Below are 12,781 nucleotides of genomic sequence, written 5' to 3'. Positions count from 1 at the left end.
TCAGACTAGACTCTGAACCAGACAAATCGACACATCGGTACATCTTTTTTTTTTCGTTTTGCTCGTGTTCTGTGTCAGTCTCAATAGTGCAAAAGTGCATTTTGTGTGACTCTCCGGATCATTGCTGCAGAATCAGGAACGGCCGGATGGTTTCGATACAATCGACAGCTCTCAGATGGGTTCAAAGGCATTTAATGGCATATGTTCTAGTGTAGTGGGCGTGGGTGAGGTGTTGAAATAAGGCTGATGGGACACTGGTAGCGATAGGATTATTGGGTTGGTGAAATCTGGGTGGAATAGTTTCAGACCTGATGGGGAACGGTGAAGGCACGTTTCTCTGATGGAACGGAGGCGAGCGTTGAAGTTGGCTTTAAGGTGTTGATTTTGAGCATCAATGAAGCGTAACTGGAACTTTGCAGACAGTAATTTACATGAGGTAATGGGAAAGATGATAGGACCTTCATCCAAGCTTATTAGCTTTTTATACTGAACAAATCGTCTGCATAATAATGATAGGTTGTCTAAACCTTTTCGAACAGCATGTACTTGGGTGTGAATAGGGCAAACAAGATTTATGGGAAATTCATGAAAATCCCAGCATTTCGTTCACATAGTAGCAACCATGTTACCAACGCAACGACCGTTTCCGCGTGATCGATTCTGTTGTCGTTGGTTGACCATCTCAGCGCCTACTCAGATTGTGCATTGTGATAAAGACAATTGGCTTTTATGGCCGCCCTGGTGCATGTGAATATGGTATGTCCCATGCGAAACAGTGTTATTGGATGGATGCAAGCTGAGTTAGCTACCGTCAGTTGCTGGAACACAACATAATACCTTTTGCAAACATAGATGACCCCATTCCGTCTGGCTGGACCAACCGCCGGCCGGTTGGTGTCCGGCTATCACGACTAGAATACTTGTTATGTGCACGATGCTTGTCCAAGGAAACAAAAACGGAGCCAGAGCAGTGCAAACGCTGTGATTTATGGGAAATGACAACGACGGTGAATGGCAAGATGTTTTACGGTGTCCCTTGTCACTGTGCCACTCTGGAGATGGTGGCGAAAAATTGCTGATGAAATCGTCGTGCCATCGAATACAGATATGAGCTATCATGGCTTGCTGCAGAACGTTAGAAAGACTTTCATCTCCAAGGCAATTTATCGGTTTTCTTCTTTGTCTACTCAAGTGAACTAACTGCAACGTTTTAACAAATTTACCGACAATGAAAGTCAAATTAAACTCACTTTCATGCACCAGCTTACTTTCAATTAAGCTAATTGTAGTATATCAGTGTGCTTATCCGAAAAAAAAACGATGGCTCTGAACGATATGATCCAATGCAAATTCAATTTACGTTAAATGAGCTGAAACGAAAAATTGCTACTGGCCGGTCGCGAAAACCCTCATCTCTACAAGTGCGCTGTGCATCATAAAATGAATGCGTTTAATCATCGTAAATTTATGCTACCACTTTGTTGTTTTCTTTCTACCGAGCTCTTTTTTTCACATCGCGAACACGAGCTCGCATGACGGATCAACGTTCAATTCCTATGTTGAAGCTAATTGGAAAATTATACCCTCAAAGCGGAACGAGCAAACATCCCCCCAACCCCTCTCCTGACACACTGTTCGAACACGATTATGCTAACTAAACTTCATTAGCATTATCCTAATCCATTCTACCTCTTTCTATCTTTTCAGGTATTTGCAATCCACCCCCGAGAAACCTAGTTCAAATTTCGTTGAATGACAACAATCCAGCACCCACCCCTGCGAACGCCACTCAACCGGAGGTAAATTCTACTTAGCCTACTATATTCTCTGCGCTGATCCATATAACCCGCACCCAGCTATCCCCGAAGGTAAACAAAGAAATCCCAGACATGGCCTGCCATGTGCATAAGCATGCACATTACTGGTTATTGCTATGCTGCTACTGGTGCTGCAATTTTCACAATGCAGTTCTACGTCAACTCCGTCGGCAGTTTTGACATGACCGTCGTCGAGCAGACAGAGAAAAGCAGTGCAAATGCATCAAAATCATAAATGCTAACAGGCCGGGACACAGAGCGGGTGCTGATTGAGTGGGTGGTAATCGTGCTAGGGAACAGAACGGGATTTAAAGCTATCCAAACACATTTAACCGACGCTGCACGGGCACAGAAGGAATAGTCGAGCAGCTGGGGGAGCCGACTGCACTTTTGTCACACCAAATTAGCTACAGGCTTGATATTCACGTTCTTCGGCACCTCCCTCATCAGAGCCTGACTTTCCTTTTTATTTCCTCCAGATGCTTTTTATTCTTCTTCAACACATCGTTCAACAGACTTAAGGAAATGGCAAAAGTTGTACGACATGGAAAGAAGCTTAATGCATTTTCTTTCGCCAGGTTTTTTTTATCTCATGTGCTTGAGAATACCACAGCCAGGAAGATGTATAGCAGTGCAGTGCGGCGATAGTCTCTGGGGGAAGTTTTTCCTCTTCCCTACCTGCCTGTGTCTGAGAGTCTGAGACACGAACAACGCGGAAAATTGTGGCTGAGTAGCTTTTTGATTTAATACTACCTCCGGAGCCGGTCGCTGGCAAACTGGATGAAGTTGAGCTTAACTTTGGATTTTACTTCTGTGTGAAGTGAAAAGGAGATCAGGGCGCCGATCAGGATAAAAATAATTATGGTCATCTCATCTTTCTGAAACACTGATGGTAACTGCGTCCAAACTTTGGTAACATGATGGTTGTTAGAGGGGATAAACTTCAGAGGGACTTGTGAAAATGTCCCAAGTGTTTTTTTTTTCTTCCAGAAATGCACTTTGAGTATATTGTCTTCAGTTGTGCATTTTTATTTTTGAGGAGTTGGAAGCCTTGCACAAATATTTTCTTTTCTGAAAAATTTCTCAATTTCTGGGTCTCTTTTTACATTTACGCGTCTGGGTCTACATTTACGCGTTTTGATGTGATTTCTGCCTTCCTGTTATTTATATTATTGGTGAAGCGTTCCAGGGTGTCGACTAATTCAGAATTTTGAATTTCCCTGATTTTTCCAGGTATTTTCCAGGTATTGTAAAATAAAATTCCAGGTTACAAACATACACTTAAAACTATATATCGCGATTAGTTGAGTAGAACAAGCATCAGTTTCAGTAAGAATGATTAAGCAATTTTTTTCCTTGATTTGGTTTTCGTCGATCTTGTTTTCCGTGCTGAGCACCAATGCTACCGACGCCAAGAAGACAGCCCATACACCTGGAGCCTATCTACCGACCTATCAACTCATGAACCGGGGACCAAAGGCTTTACTTACCCTCCGAAGGAAGGCGTGATCAGAGATGTTATGCCTCAGAACATCCCGGCGGTGCCGACTGGGATTGAACCCAGGCCTGCTGGGGTCAGAGGTAATGTCTCCATCTTTTGACGCTTCTTATCATCCATAAACAACGAATGTGAATTTCATGCTCTTAAAATCAGGGATTCACAAACCGCATCGTACACCTGTCTGCGAACGAAAACAGACTCTTCCTTCATATTCTCGAATAGGCATTCTGAATTGATAGAAAACCCTCGTTCAACGATTGAATTTCCTGTCCGTGTGATAAACAACAAACTATTTGAACAATCCTGAGCAGCTCCATATTGTCATCTTTCAGCAAATCACGTCAAAATACAGTTTGTTTTCTGTTGTAGTTTTGAAAGATTCTACTTTGACAGATTACCTTACGATACTGTCGGGTTGCCACATCTGCAAAACACTGCTTGCTTTAACGTGGAGTGTAAGGATGCTAAGAAATTTTTCCATTCGCCTCTTTGCAACATTTTTATCCAAGGCAATAGTTGTGTAGGATCGATCGATGAACATGCACTAATAAGAGATTACGTAAACGGGGATCTGACAAGCAGTTTGGTGGCTGTGGTCTTCAAAAAAGTTCTGCATTGATCTCGGAATTGTAGAATGTTCTTCTCCTTGATGTATCGAATTTCACTAGCATTTTCTTTACATAAAAACCACGAATGATTTTTTTCGCTAGCCAATGATTTTTGCTGCCGTTAACTGCTTCAGCTGTTGAATTTTTTGCTTCATGAATCTTTCCATCAGGATAAGTAAAGTGCCAGACATATCTGCGTAAAGAAATGGAACCATGTATTCATTACTTTGATAGTCTTGCAGTAACGGTTAGATTTCACCAGCTACTGACCTAAATAATGTCAGTTTTGGTAGCAGAAGAAGTGGATCAGCTTTTATTCCTTCTACTATATTGATGATGGCAGGGACGACTTCGATACCTCGCTGAGCAATTCCTGCATTATCAAAAAAAAACTTGATGGCCACAAAACTTAGGGGAAAAATTGTGCTAGCAGAGTTCTGGATAAATAAGGTTCTTCAGGCATGGACGTGTTTAAACAGATTGTAAATACCGCACAAATAATTTACAATGAATGGCACCACGCGCACCGTTTTTGAAGGCACCATGAACGTTATGAAACCCATAGCTTCCCAGCTCTAAAATCTTAGATGAATGTTCCTTCGAACGTTGGGGCCGTTCATCGAAACTTGCAGTATCTTCTTTAGTGGCAGCCTATCGATACCTCGCTCAAATGCTTCGAGCAAGTCTATCGCCCGAGATCAACCTAGAAAATCAGACGCCAGGTATTTAGTGACCACCATGTTACTGCTGCTGGTCCAGAACCGAACGTTGATGTCTATTTGCTGTTTTTAAGTAATTTTATTGAGCGACTCATCAAACCCTACTATCAAGAAACTAGTATTATTCAGCTCACGTATCAACTCTGCTTTGTAGAGCAATACCAAACATGATAACATAACCAATCTTGTCTTTTTTCAACTGCATGTGCTTAAAGATGTTGCTATCAGAAAACATACGACGAATGATCATAATGTCCTTCTCAGAAATACGCAAAGACTTATGACACATAACTGTTTGTCTCAAACACATAATTTCTGGATATCTGACTTCATTATTAATGGGAAATTAATTTTATCGAAGAATCAGTAGAGGACGATGGCTGCTTCTTAGACCCGAGATAGTTTTCGATCATAGATTTAGGAACTGGCTCATATTTATTAACATCTCTTTTTAGATGATTTAAATGCGTAGTTAAAGATTGATCCAGTGATGGAAACACACATGCTTTTTACCTTTCATGTGTGTGACTTTTTAGAGCTTGTCTACCTATAATATTGAGAAAAAACTCACACTTGCAACTCGCTTAACCCATGTCTTAAACTCTAAATCATTTTGCCAGGTATCTCGAAAATAGGTCGACATGATGTAAAAGTAAAAAGAAACGTAATAAACCCATAATTATAACAGGTACTCAAAATTGACATGACATAAATGACAATTTAGCTAATTCTGAATACAAGTTCACTTGTACGTTGGCGCATAGGTAAGACTCAAATTCACACACAAATAAAGAAAATGCTTAAACCGTCCACACTCATTTTGCCATACTACACATTTAAGTATTTTGTAATAAAAATTGCTTAGTTTTAATCATGAATGAATAAGAACTGCATCATGTTTACAATGATGCAGATATTCTTAAGCTGATAACATACAGTAGACTATAGTGGGCTGCTGATTTAGTGCGGATGCCAAAAAGAAAGGATAAGGAAAACAATTACCATTATATAATAAATCCAATCCAGAGGACAATGGCTTTGTGAAAGACATGCGCAAAAAAAGGATACGGGCTCGCTGTAGACAGTCGATGATAATGTTTAAATGCTATTGAAATTAACGTTCCAGGATAGCTGGACAATCAGCACCCTACACCGTTCGAAAAATTCATGTAAATTTCTGCGAGATATAGCGCACATAAAATTAACGCTAGATTTGGCATAAGTTTGCGCGATATTTCGTGTAAATTTAAGCGCAATATCGCATATATCAGCAATATTGCATACAAGCTTTTTAACGATTTCACTGTTCATGCCAAGTATAGCACAAAATTAAACGAAGGGAGGTTTTACGCGATAGTTAAAATTCAGAATTTTTTTCTGTGTAGATTCCAGATCGATTAAAATGAAAATCTTTTTACGACCATCATTGATTTCAGATTTAATTATATGAAATTGTACACGAATAGGTAAATTAATTTCTATTTTTCACAACATTACAGAAATGCCACAGACTTCCTAAAAATCAACCAAATAGACGGTTGCAGCCAGTCAGCAATAAAAGGCTATACAAGTGGGAAGCGGGATACACAAAATTTCGTCACTGTCAGCGTCAGCGAACGATACAAAGGGAAGAAAAAATTCCCTGATTGTTTCGAGAATTCCCTGATAACTCCATGATTTTTCCAGGGAATTTAGAATTCACTGACAATTCCAGTTTTTTCAGGTAGTCGCCACCCTGCGTTCATAGGCAAAATGGATCGTTAGTTCCAATATCATTAGGGCGAAGAGCATTACGCCAAATAGCATTAGGCCCAAGAGCATTAAGTTGAATAGTATTAGACTGAATATCATTAGGCCGAGTGGTTCATTAACCCTCCGTTACTCGCGCTGTTGTACTTTGTACAGCACACATGACTTTTCCATTGCCATTTTGTTGCTGAGCTACCAATCGATCTGAAACCAACGAGTATTCCTCAAAAAACATGTGTTGATCTAAACAAGCTAAATTTTGATCACAGTAACACCTAAAAATGCGGATAATAGGGAAAATGTAAATGGAAACCGCGTAAACTGTGACCATACTACGTGGGATTTCACTAAATTGATTACAACATGGAATATATCGAGATCCTGACCAGATAGAATGTTACTGTCTCCGGCAAAGTTGTTCTAGAGATCATAACCTTTTTGCTGGTGGAGAGTAGTTCAGAATTTTCTCACTACGTAGCGCTAAAATACATGTGAAATTATCTCAGGTGATATATCTCAAGATCATGACCAGATAGAAAGTTACTGTCGTGGATAAAGTTTTTGATGAGATCAAAGCCTATTTTCTGGTGCTCAATACTTCAAAATTTTCACAATACGCGGCGCACGTGAAATTCTCATATAAAATATCTCGAGTTCCCAACCAGAGAGAAAGGTACTCTCTTCAGCATAGTTGTTCAGGAGGTCAAGGCTTTTTCGCAGGTGGACAGTAGTTCAGAGTTTTCTCTCTTTACGGCTCTACTATACATGTGAAACTCTTGCATAGTTTTTCAGGAAGTCAAGATCTTTTTGTTGGGTGAAAATAGTTCAGAATTTTCTCACTATGCGGTGCTAATATACACGTGCTTTTCTCGCATATTCAATAGTTCGAGTTCTTGGTGAGCTAGAAAGTTGCTGTCTTCGGCAAAGTTGTTTAGGGGGTCATCATTCTGAGCTATTGTTCCCCAGCCAAAATACCTTGACCTCCTGAACAACTTTGTCGTAGACAGTATCTTTATATCTGATCAGGATTTCGAGATATAGCATATGCGAGATGTAAACATGTATACTAACGTTTTAAACATGTATACTAACGTTTACCAGCCAACAAGGCTTTGACCTCCTGAACAACATTGTCGAAGACAGTAACTTTCTATCTGGTCATGATCTCGAAACTAACCACATGTGAGAATTTCACGTGTATTCTAGCGCTACGTAGTGAGAAAATTTTGAACTACTGTCCACTAGCGAAATCTATCTGATCAGAATCTTGAGATATTTTAAAAGCGAGAATTTCGCGTGTGTACTAACGCGAAAATTCTGAACTATTGTGCACCAAGCAATAGGCATTGACCTCATGAAGGCATTGACCGAAATTGAATAGGCATTGACCTCAATTTCGAAGACAGTAATGTTCTACCTGTTCAGAATCCCGAGCTTAGCATACGCGAGAACTGTACACGTTTACTAGCGCCACGTGGTGAGAAAATTCTGGACTACTGTCCACCAGCCAAAAAAGTCTTGACCCCCTGAACAAGTTTGTCGAGAACAGGAACTTTCTATCTGCTCAGGATCTCGAGCTATTGTATATGCGAGAATTGCATGTGTTTACTAGCACCAAGTAGTGCGAAAATTCTAAACAACTGCCCACCAACGAAAAGATCTTATGACTTCCTGAACAACTTTGCCGAATACATTTACTTTCTATCTGGTCAGGACGTGTATAGTAGCGTGGCGTAGTGAGAAAATTCTGAAGTACTCTCTACCACCAAAAATACTTGACCCCCTGAAAAAGTTTGACGAATACAGTATCTTTCTATCTGCTCAGGATCTCGAGCTATTGTATATGCGAAAATTGCTCGTATATACTAGCGCCGCGTAGTGATAATTTTCTGAACTACTCCACCAACGAAAAGACTTTGACCTTCTGAACAACTTTGCCGAAGACAGTAACTTTTTATCTGGTCTGATTTTTCATGTTGTAACCAATTAAGTCAAATCCCACGTAGTACGGACACCGCTTAGGCGGTTTCCATTTTCTCTATTATCCGCATTTTTTGGGGGTTAACTGTGATAAAAGTTTAACTTGTTTAGTTAAAAACAAGTTTTTTGAGGAATACTCGTTGGCTTCATATCGATTGGTAGCTCGGCTGCAAAATGGCAATGGAAAACTCACACTGTTGTACAAAGTACAACGCGCGAGTACTCGTGTTACAAAAGTTGGCGCGAGTAACGGAGGGTTAAATCAAATTTTGAAAAGAGATATATTGAACTCAGAATGTTAAACCCTCATAATTTCATTTGTTTGGATTATTTGGTTTTCCAAAATACCTGGAGTTCAAATCTTTTTTTTTTGTATAGTCGTGACAGATCCCGGCTAGATTTGAGCTCATGACTTTGGCATGAGAGGTATGGATTCCGATCTTTATGTTTTACAGACTAACCAAGGTATTCTAAGACTAATGACTAATCTTGTGTACCTTAATTAATTAATTGACTAATTTTTAATTTATATCTGGACCAATCATCTCATGATTTTTTTAGTTGGTTGATTGTGTCCGGTGTTTAACAATGTCTATGCCAGGCATGATGGCGCATTAGACTGATGTAAAATTTAAACTCAAACGGTTCCAAATCGGGTTAGCTGATTAGCCTTACAAAATTTGAACATATTTAGTAAGAAACTGACTTGGCACAAACCATTTGAAGTTCATATGGAAATAATGGTACACAACAAAAGGCTCCCCGCAGCTAGCTATTAAGGCTGCCTTCAAGCGCTGATCGGATTCAGTTCCAATCACTGTGTGTGGTGGTGTCCGGTCATCGACATCAGCAGCAGCAGCAGTGCTTTCGGTGCGTGACGTTAAACATTATTCTCCAGTACACAACGAAAGCCTGCCTACAAGCAGCGAGCTGCAGCCCACATGAGCATCCATAGAAAGAGGAAGAAGCCACACCGCTATTGATCGGAATCAGTAGCTCTTCGTGAGTCGCTGTGGGCTATCTATGCCAAGCGCGTCACCCTCATTCCAAACAACATACAGCTCACCAGCATCATCTATGTTTAACACCCTAAAATCTCAGCATTAATCAACCATCACGACAAAACGTTCCTTTTCAGGACTTGAGTAAGACTTCCCCTACCCGACAATAATGTTGGTATGCGTGGGCGTGCCTTGAATTCCTAAAATTCATCGAGAGAAGTCATTGTTTACCAGAGCTTTTACGCCTAATTCTAGCTCTATCTAGATATGCTTAAATCTAACATACCATGTACTTTAAGGCAACATTGGGGGTGCTATTTCAAAAACCAAAGTAAGTTGCTGCCACTTTCATGTCTGATTTTGATCCAGAGATGATGGATTTTAATTTTGATACGCCAATCGATAGGAAATTTTTCTAAAAATCTGTTAAAATTTTGACTATAATTTTTCAAAATGACACTATTGAAAATTGCACGAATGTGCAACTGTTGCTATGATAATAAAAATTATCACTGATTGCCTGCGAAAAGCAATTTCCCTATCAAAGATTTCAAAGTTGAATTCCATCCGGTCTCTCCAAACGGTATTTATTCAATCACCGCGTGGTGAGTAGTAGTGTTCTCCAGTACACAACGAAAGGCTGCCTGCAAGCAGCGAGCTGCTGTCCACATTAGCACTCATAGAAGGAGGAAGAAGCCGCATCGCTATTGATCGGAATCAGTTGCTCGTCGTGAGCCGCTATGGTAAGCGCGTCATACTAAAGAGTATAAACAGAGAGAACCCCGATCAAATTCCGATTCCTACACAAAACACAAGCTCCTGCTGCAGTTAACAAATAAGATTGTTTATGCAAGACCACGTAGTCCTACATCACCATTACGTACAACCCCTTAGGGCTGTCCCTTGTAGTTTTAAAATTTAAAATTTCTCGTTAAAGTCTAAAGACCAATAATTTTTTTTTAAATTTTCAGGAACATCCTAAGTCAAGTATAAAAAATTGCTTTTAAATGAAAATGATAAGAAATAGAGAAAATGAAAAACAAGTGTCTTTGATTTCAATAGTAAGACACTTAATTAATGAATAACACATAATGTGAGAGGCACACTTAAGCAAACAAAAGCTCACGCAAGCTACCATACGTCTAATAAAGTGCATCGCATGACATCACCTGATTCCCAACGTTGAACAATTTACATGGAGTAACTATCGATCTACGATAAAAAAAATTGTGACCGTTTCATCTACTGCTTTGTTCTAACAATTTAAAGCCCTTTCCTGAGACTAACATTAACACCCAAACTGCCTACTTCAGACAGCAGGACAGCAATCGTGATATTGCGTGCTCATCCGCATTTCAGTATCTAATGTATAACGCAGTCTGAAATCATGTCCTCGCTTTTCCAAGTAGTTCGAAAAAGGCCCCATGGAAGCCTAAAAGACAACATTTCCTTCCATTCCAAGGTCAAAGCATTAACTTGCCGTGTGCATGTCATGCTGAATAATCTAAATACCGTGCTTTCTGTTTGCCTAGCCCACTTAGATCCGACTGCTATTCTAATTGTTCTCATTTTCATCATCAAAAAAAGTTTTTCACGGTCAAGATAACGACAAAGAATAAAACACCCTCTCCTGCAGGCAGGGAAATTAAAAGCGAATGAATAGATAACAAAACCGCAAAAGGGTACTCACGTTAGTTGACAGCTGGCTGGAGAGGCTCATCACCTGATCCCGGGCGTCGATGAGCTCCCGCTTCAAACGCCGCACCTCCGTGGCTTGCCGTTCCTCCGTCGAACCGTACAGCGATGAACCTCCGGACAGGAGCGAGGCTTGACTTCCGTGAACTGAGGAAAAGAAAAAGAAAATATCGCGCAAAGTTATTAATGATGCCCCAAAGGAAGTGACAGCGCAGCCCACCGGTTGAAGGGGAAATACAAAATTCTAAGAACTTGTTTGTGATTCCTGAAAATTATGCAGAAATAGCAACTCACCTTCGTCGTTCTTCTTCGGATAGGTGAGTCTGTGGGAGGCATTGGTGTGCGTGGGCGATAGCAATCCAGCAAAGCCACGTGCCGGCGGTGTCGGTGAGGTCGGTTGACTCCAGGGGACCATTCCATTTCCACCGGGCACAGTGCCCACTGGCAGGCAGTAGTACGGCTCAATGTCCACGTCTGGTCCTCGGCTCAGCATCGAAGGGTACATCTTTTCCGACTTGGTAGATCTATGACGCATAGGCGTGGGTGGTGGTGGTGGTGAAAAATGGGTGGACATTAGTAAAACGATCAGCATAAAGGGTGTTGCAACTTTGCAACTCTTCCGATGGGGATTAAGATGAACTAATGGTGCATTCTATGTGGGGTGTGAGATGAAAGATAAACATTTGAATTGCAAACATTTATTCAAATTCTGGGAGTTACTGCTCGGACCCGTTGAGGATGCAAATGAGCAGCTTTCAAGTTTTACTTCTAGGAAGGTCTTTCGGTTCGTACGGGTGAGTTGCATGCAAATTTAAATCATATTTTGAGTTTGATCATCATTCTAGAAGGATAATAAATTCATGCGGATGTGGCTAAAATTCCATTATAAATGACAAACGTAGTTTCGTAGATAAGAAAACCCAATTAAGGCATGCCTTTGTGGAAAAAATATTTCGTCCCAGCAACGGATCGTTAATTGAGAGATAGCACCTTTCACTGGAAAGCCTACATTTCAATTTTCCGTCGGCAATGGCACTTGAATAATACCCCTCAGCGTTCGATTGTTCTTCAAATCCAATTTACTTTCACCTTTGCCGTTTGATTCCAGCGGAAGACAATCGGCAGACCAAGGAACAAAAGATGTCAAGTAATTGGGTCGTGGTAGTGAATAAATTTTGCCCTCGCAGCTTCTGGGCCACTCGTTTTCTGATGAAACTTTCAATGTCTTTCGTGGAGTTCGTTCGAAAGGGCTATTAAATCGGAGAACTCATCTGAGCGTGGAAGGGTTCGGATTGAGTTGTTTGAGATACAGGAAATTTAGTCCTGTTTGGTCCAAATCGGACGAATAAGTTGTTGGACTTATGCTGAAAGTTCTAATCGAAAAAGTTTATGTTCTCATATGCGGGCATCCACTGCCGCCAGTCTTCACGAAAACATGTACCATGATGAGCTTGTGTACGAAAATCAACGTGAATGTTCAGCTTGAACTGACGCGCAATTTTGTACACAAGTACATTTCATACAATTCACTCGGGTGTATCGATGTTCACAAGTGTATTGCGCACGGAGAAAAATTATAAAATTCTAGGTAGAGCTGGAATTAGGGCGTAACAGCTTTTGTAAACAATGACTTCTCCAGATGACTTCTCGAAAGTCATGCTGCAATTTGTCCAATTTATGTACAGAAATTTGTTGAGAATTTTTTGATATG

General features: G+C 40.5%; 1 protein-coding gene across 8 annotated transcripts in view; it reads right to left on the bottom strand.

Moving 5' to 3' along the window:
- The window catches only part of LOC135714989 (protein sickie-like), a 511,961-nt gene that overhangs the window by 129,175 nt on the left and 370,005 nt on the right, over positions 1 to 12,781 (bottom strand). For all 8 annotated transcript variants that reach the window (XM_065238435.1, XM_065238394.1, XM_065238411.1 and 5 more), the window contains 2 exons: positions 11,365 to 11,594; positions 11,066 to 11,217 (listed from right to left, as the gene is read on the bottom strand). In XM_065238435.1, coding sequence (XP_065094507.1) covers positions 11,066 to 11,217; positions 11,365 to 11,594 — 382 coding nt within the window. The remainder of the gene's footprint in view (positions 1 to 11,065; positions 11,218 to 11,364; positions 11,595 to 12,781) is intronic.

Source organism: Ochlerotatus camptorhynchus, unplaced genomic scaffold (assembly GCF_037179485.1).
Source record: "Ochlerotatus camptorhynchus isolate MF236.1 unplaced genomic scaffold, CSIRO-AGI_Acam_v1.1 ptg000045l, whole genome shotgun sequence".
NCBI classification, from domain to species: domain Eukaryota; kingdom Metazoa; phylum Arthropoda; class Insecta; order Diptera; family Culicidae; genus Ochlerotatus; species Ochlerotatus camptorhynchus.
The sequence above is the reverse complement of the archived record's forward strand: the minus strand, read 5'-3'. Positions and strand labels throughout refer to the sequence as shown.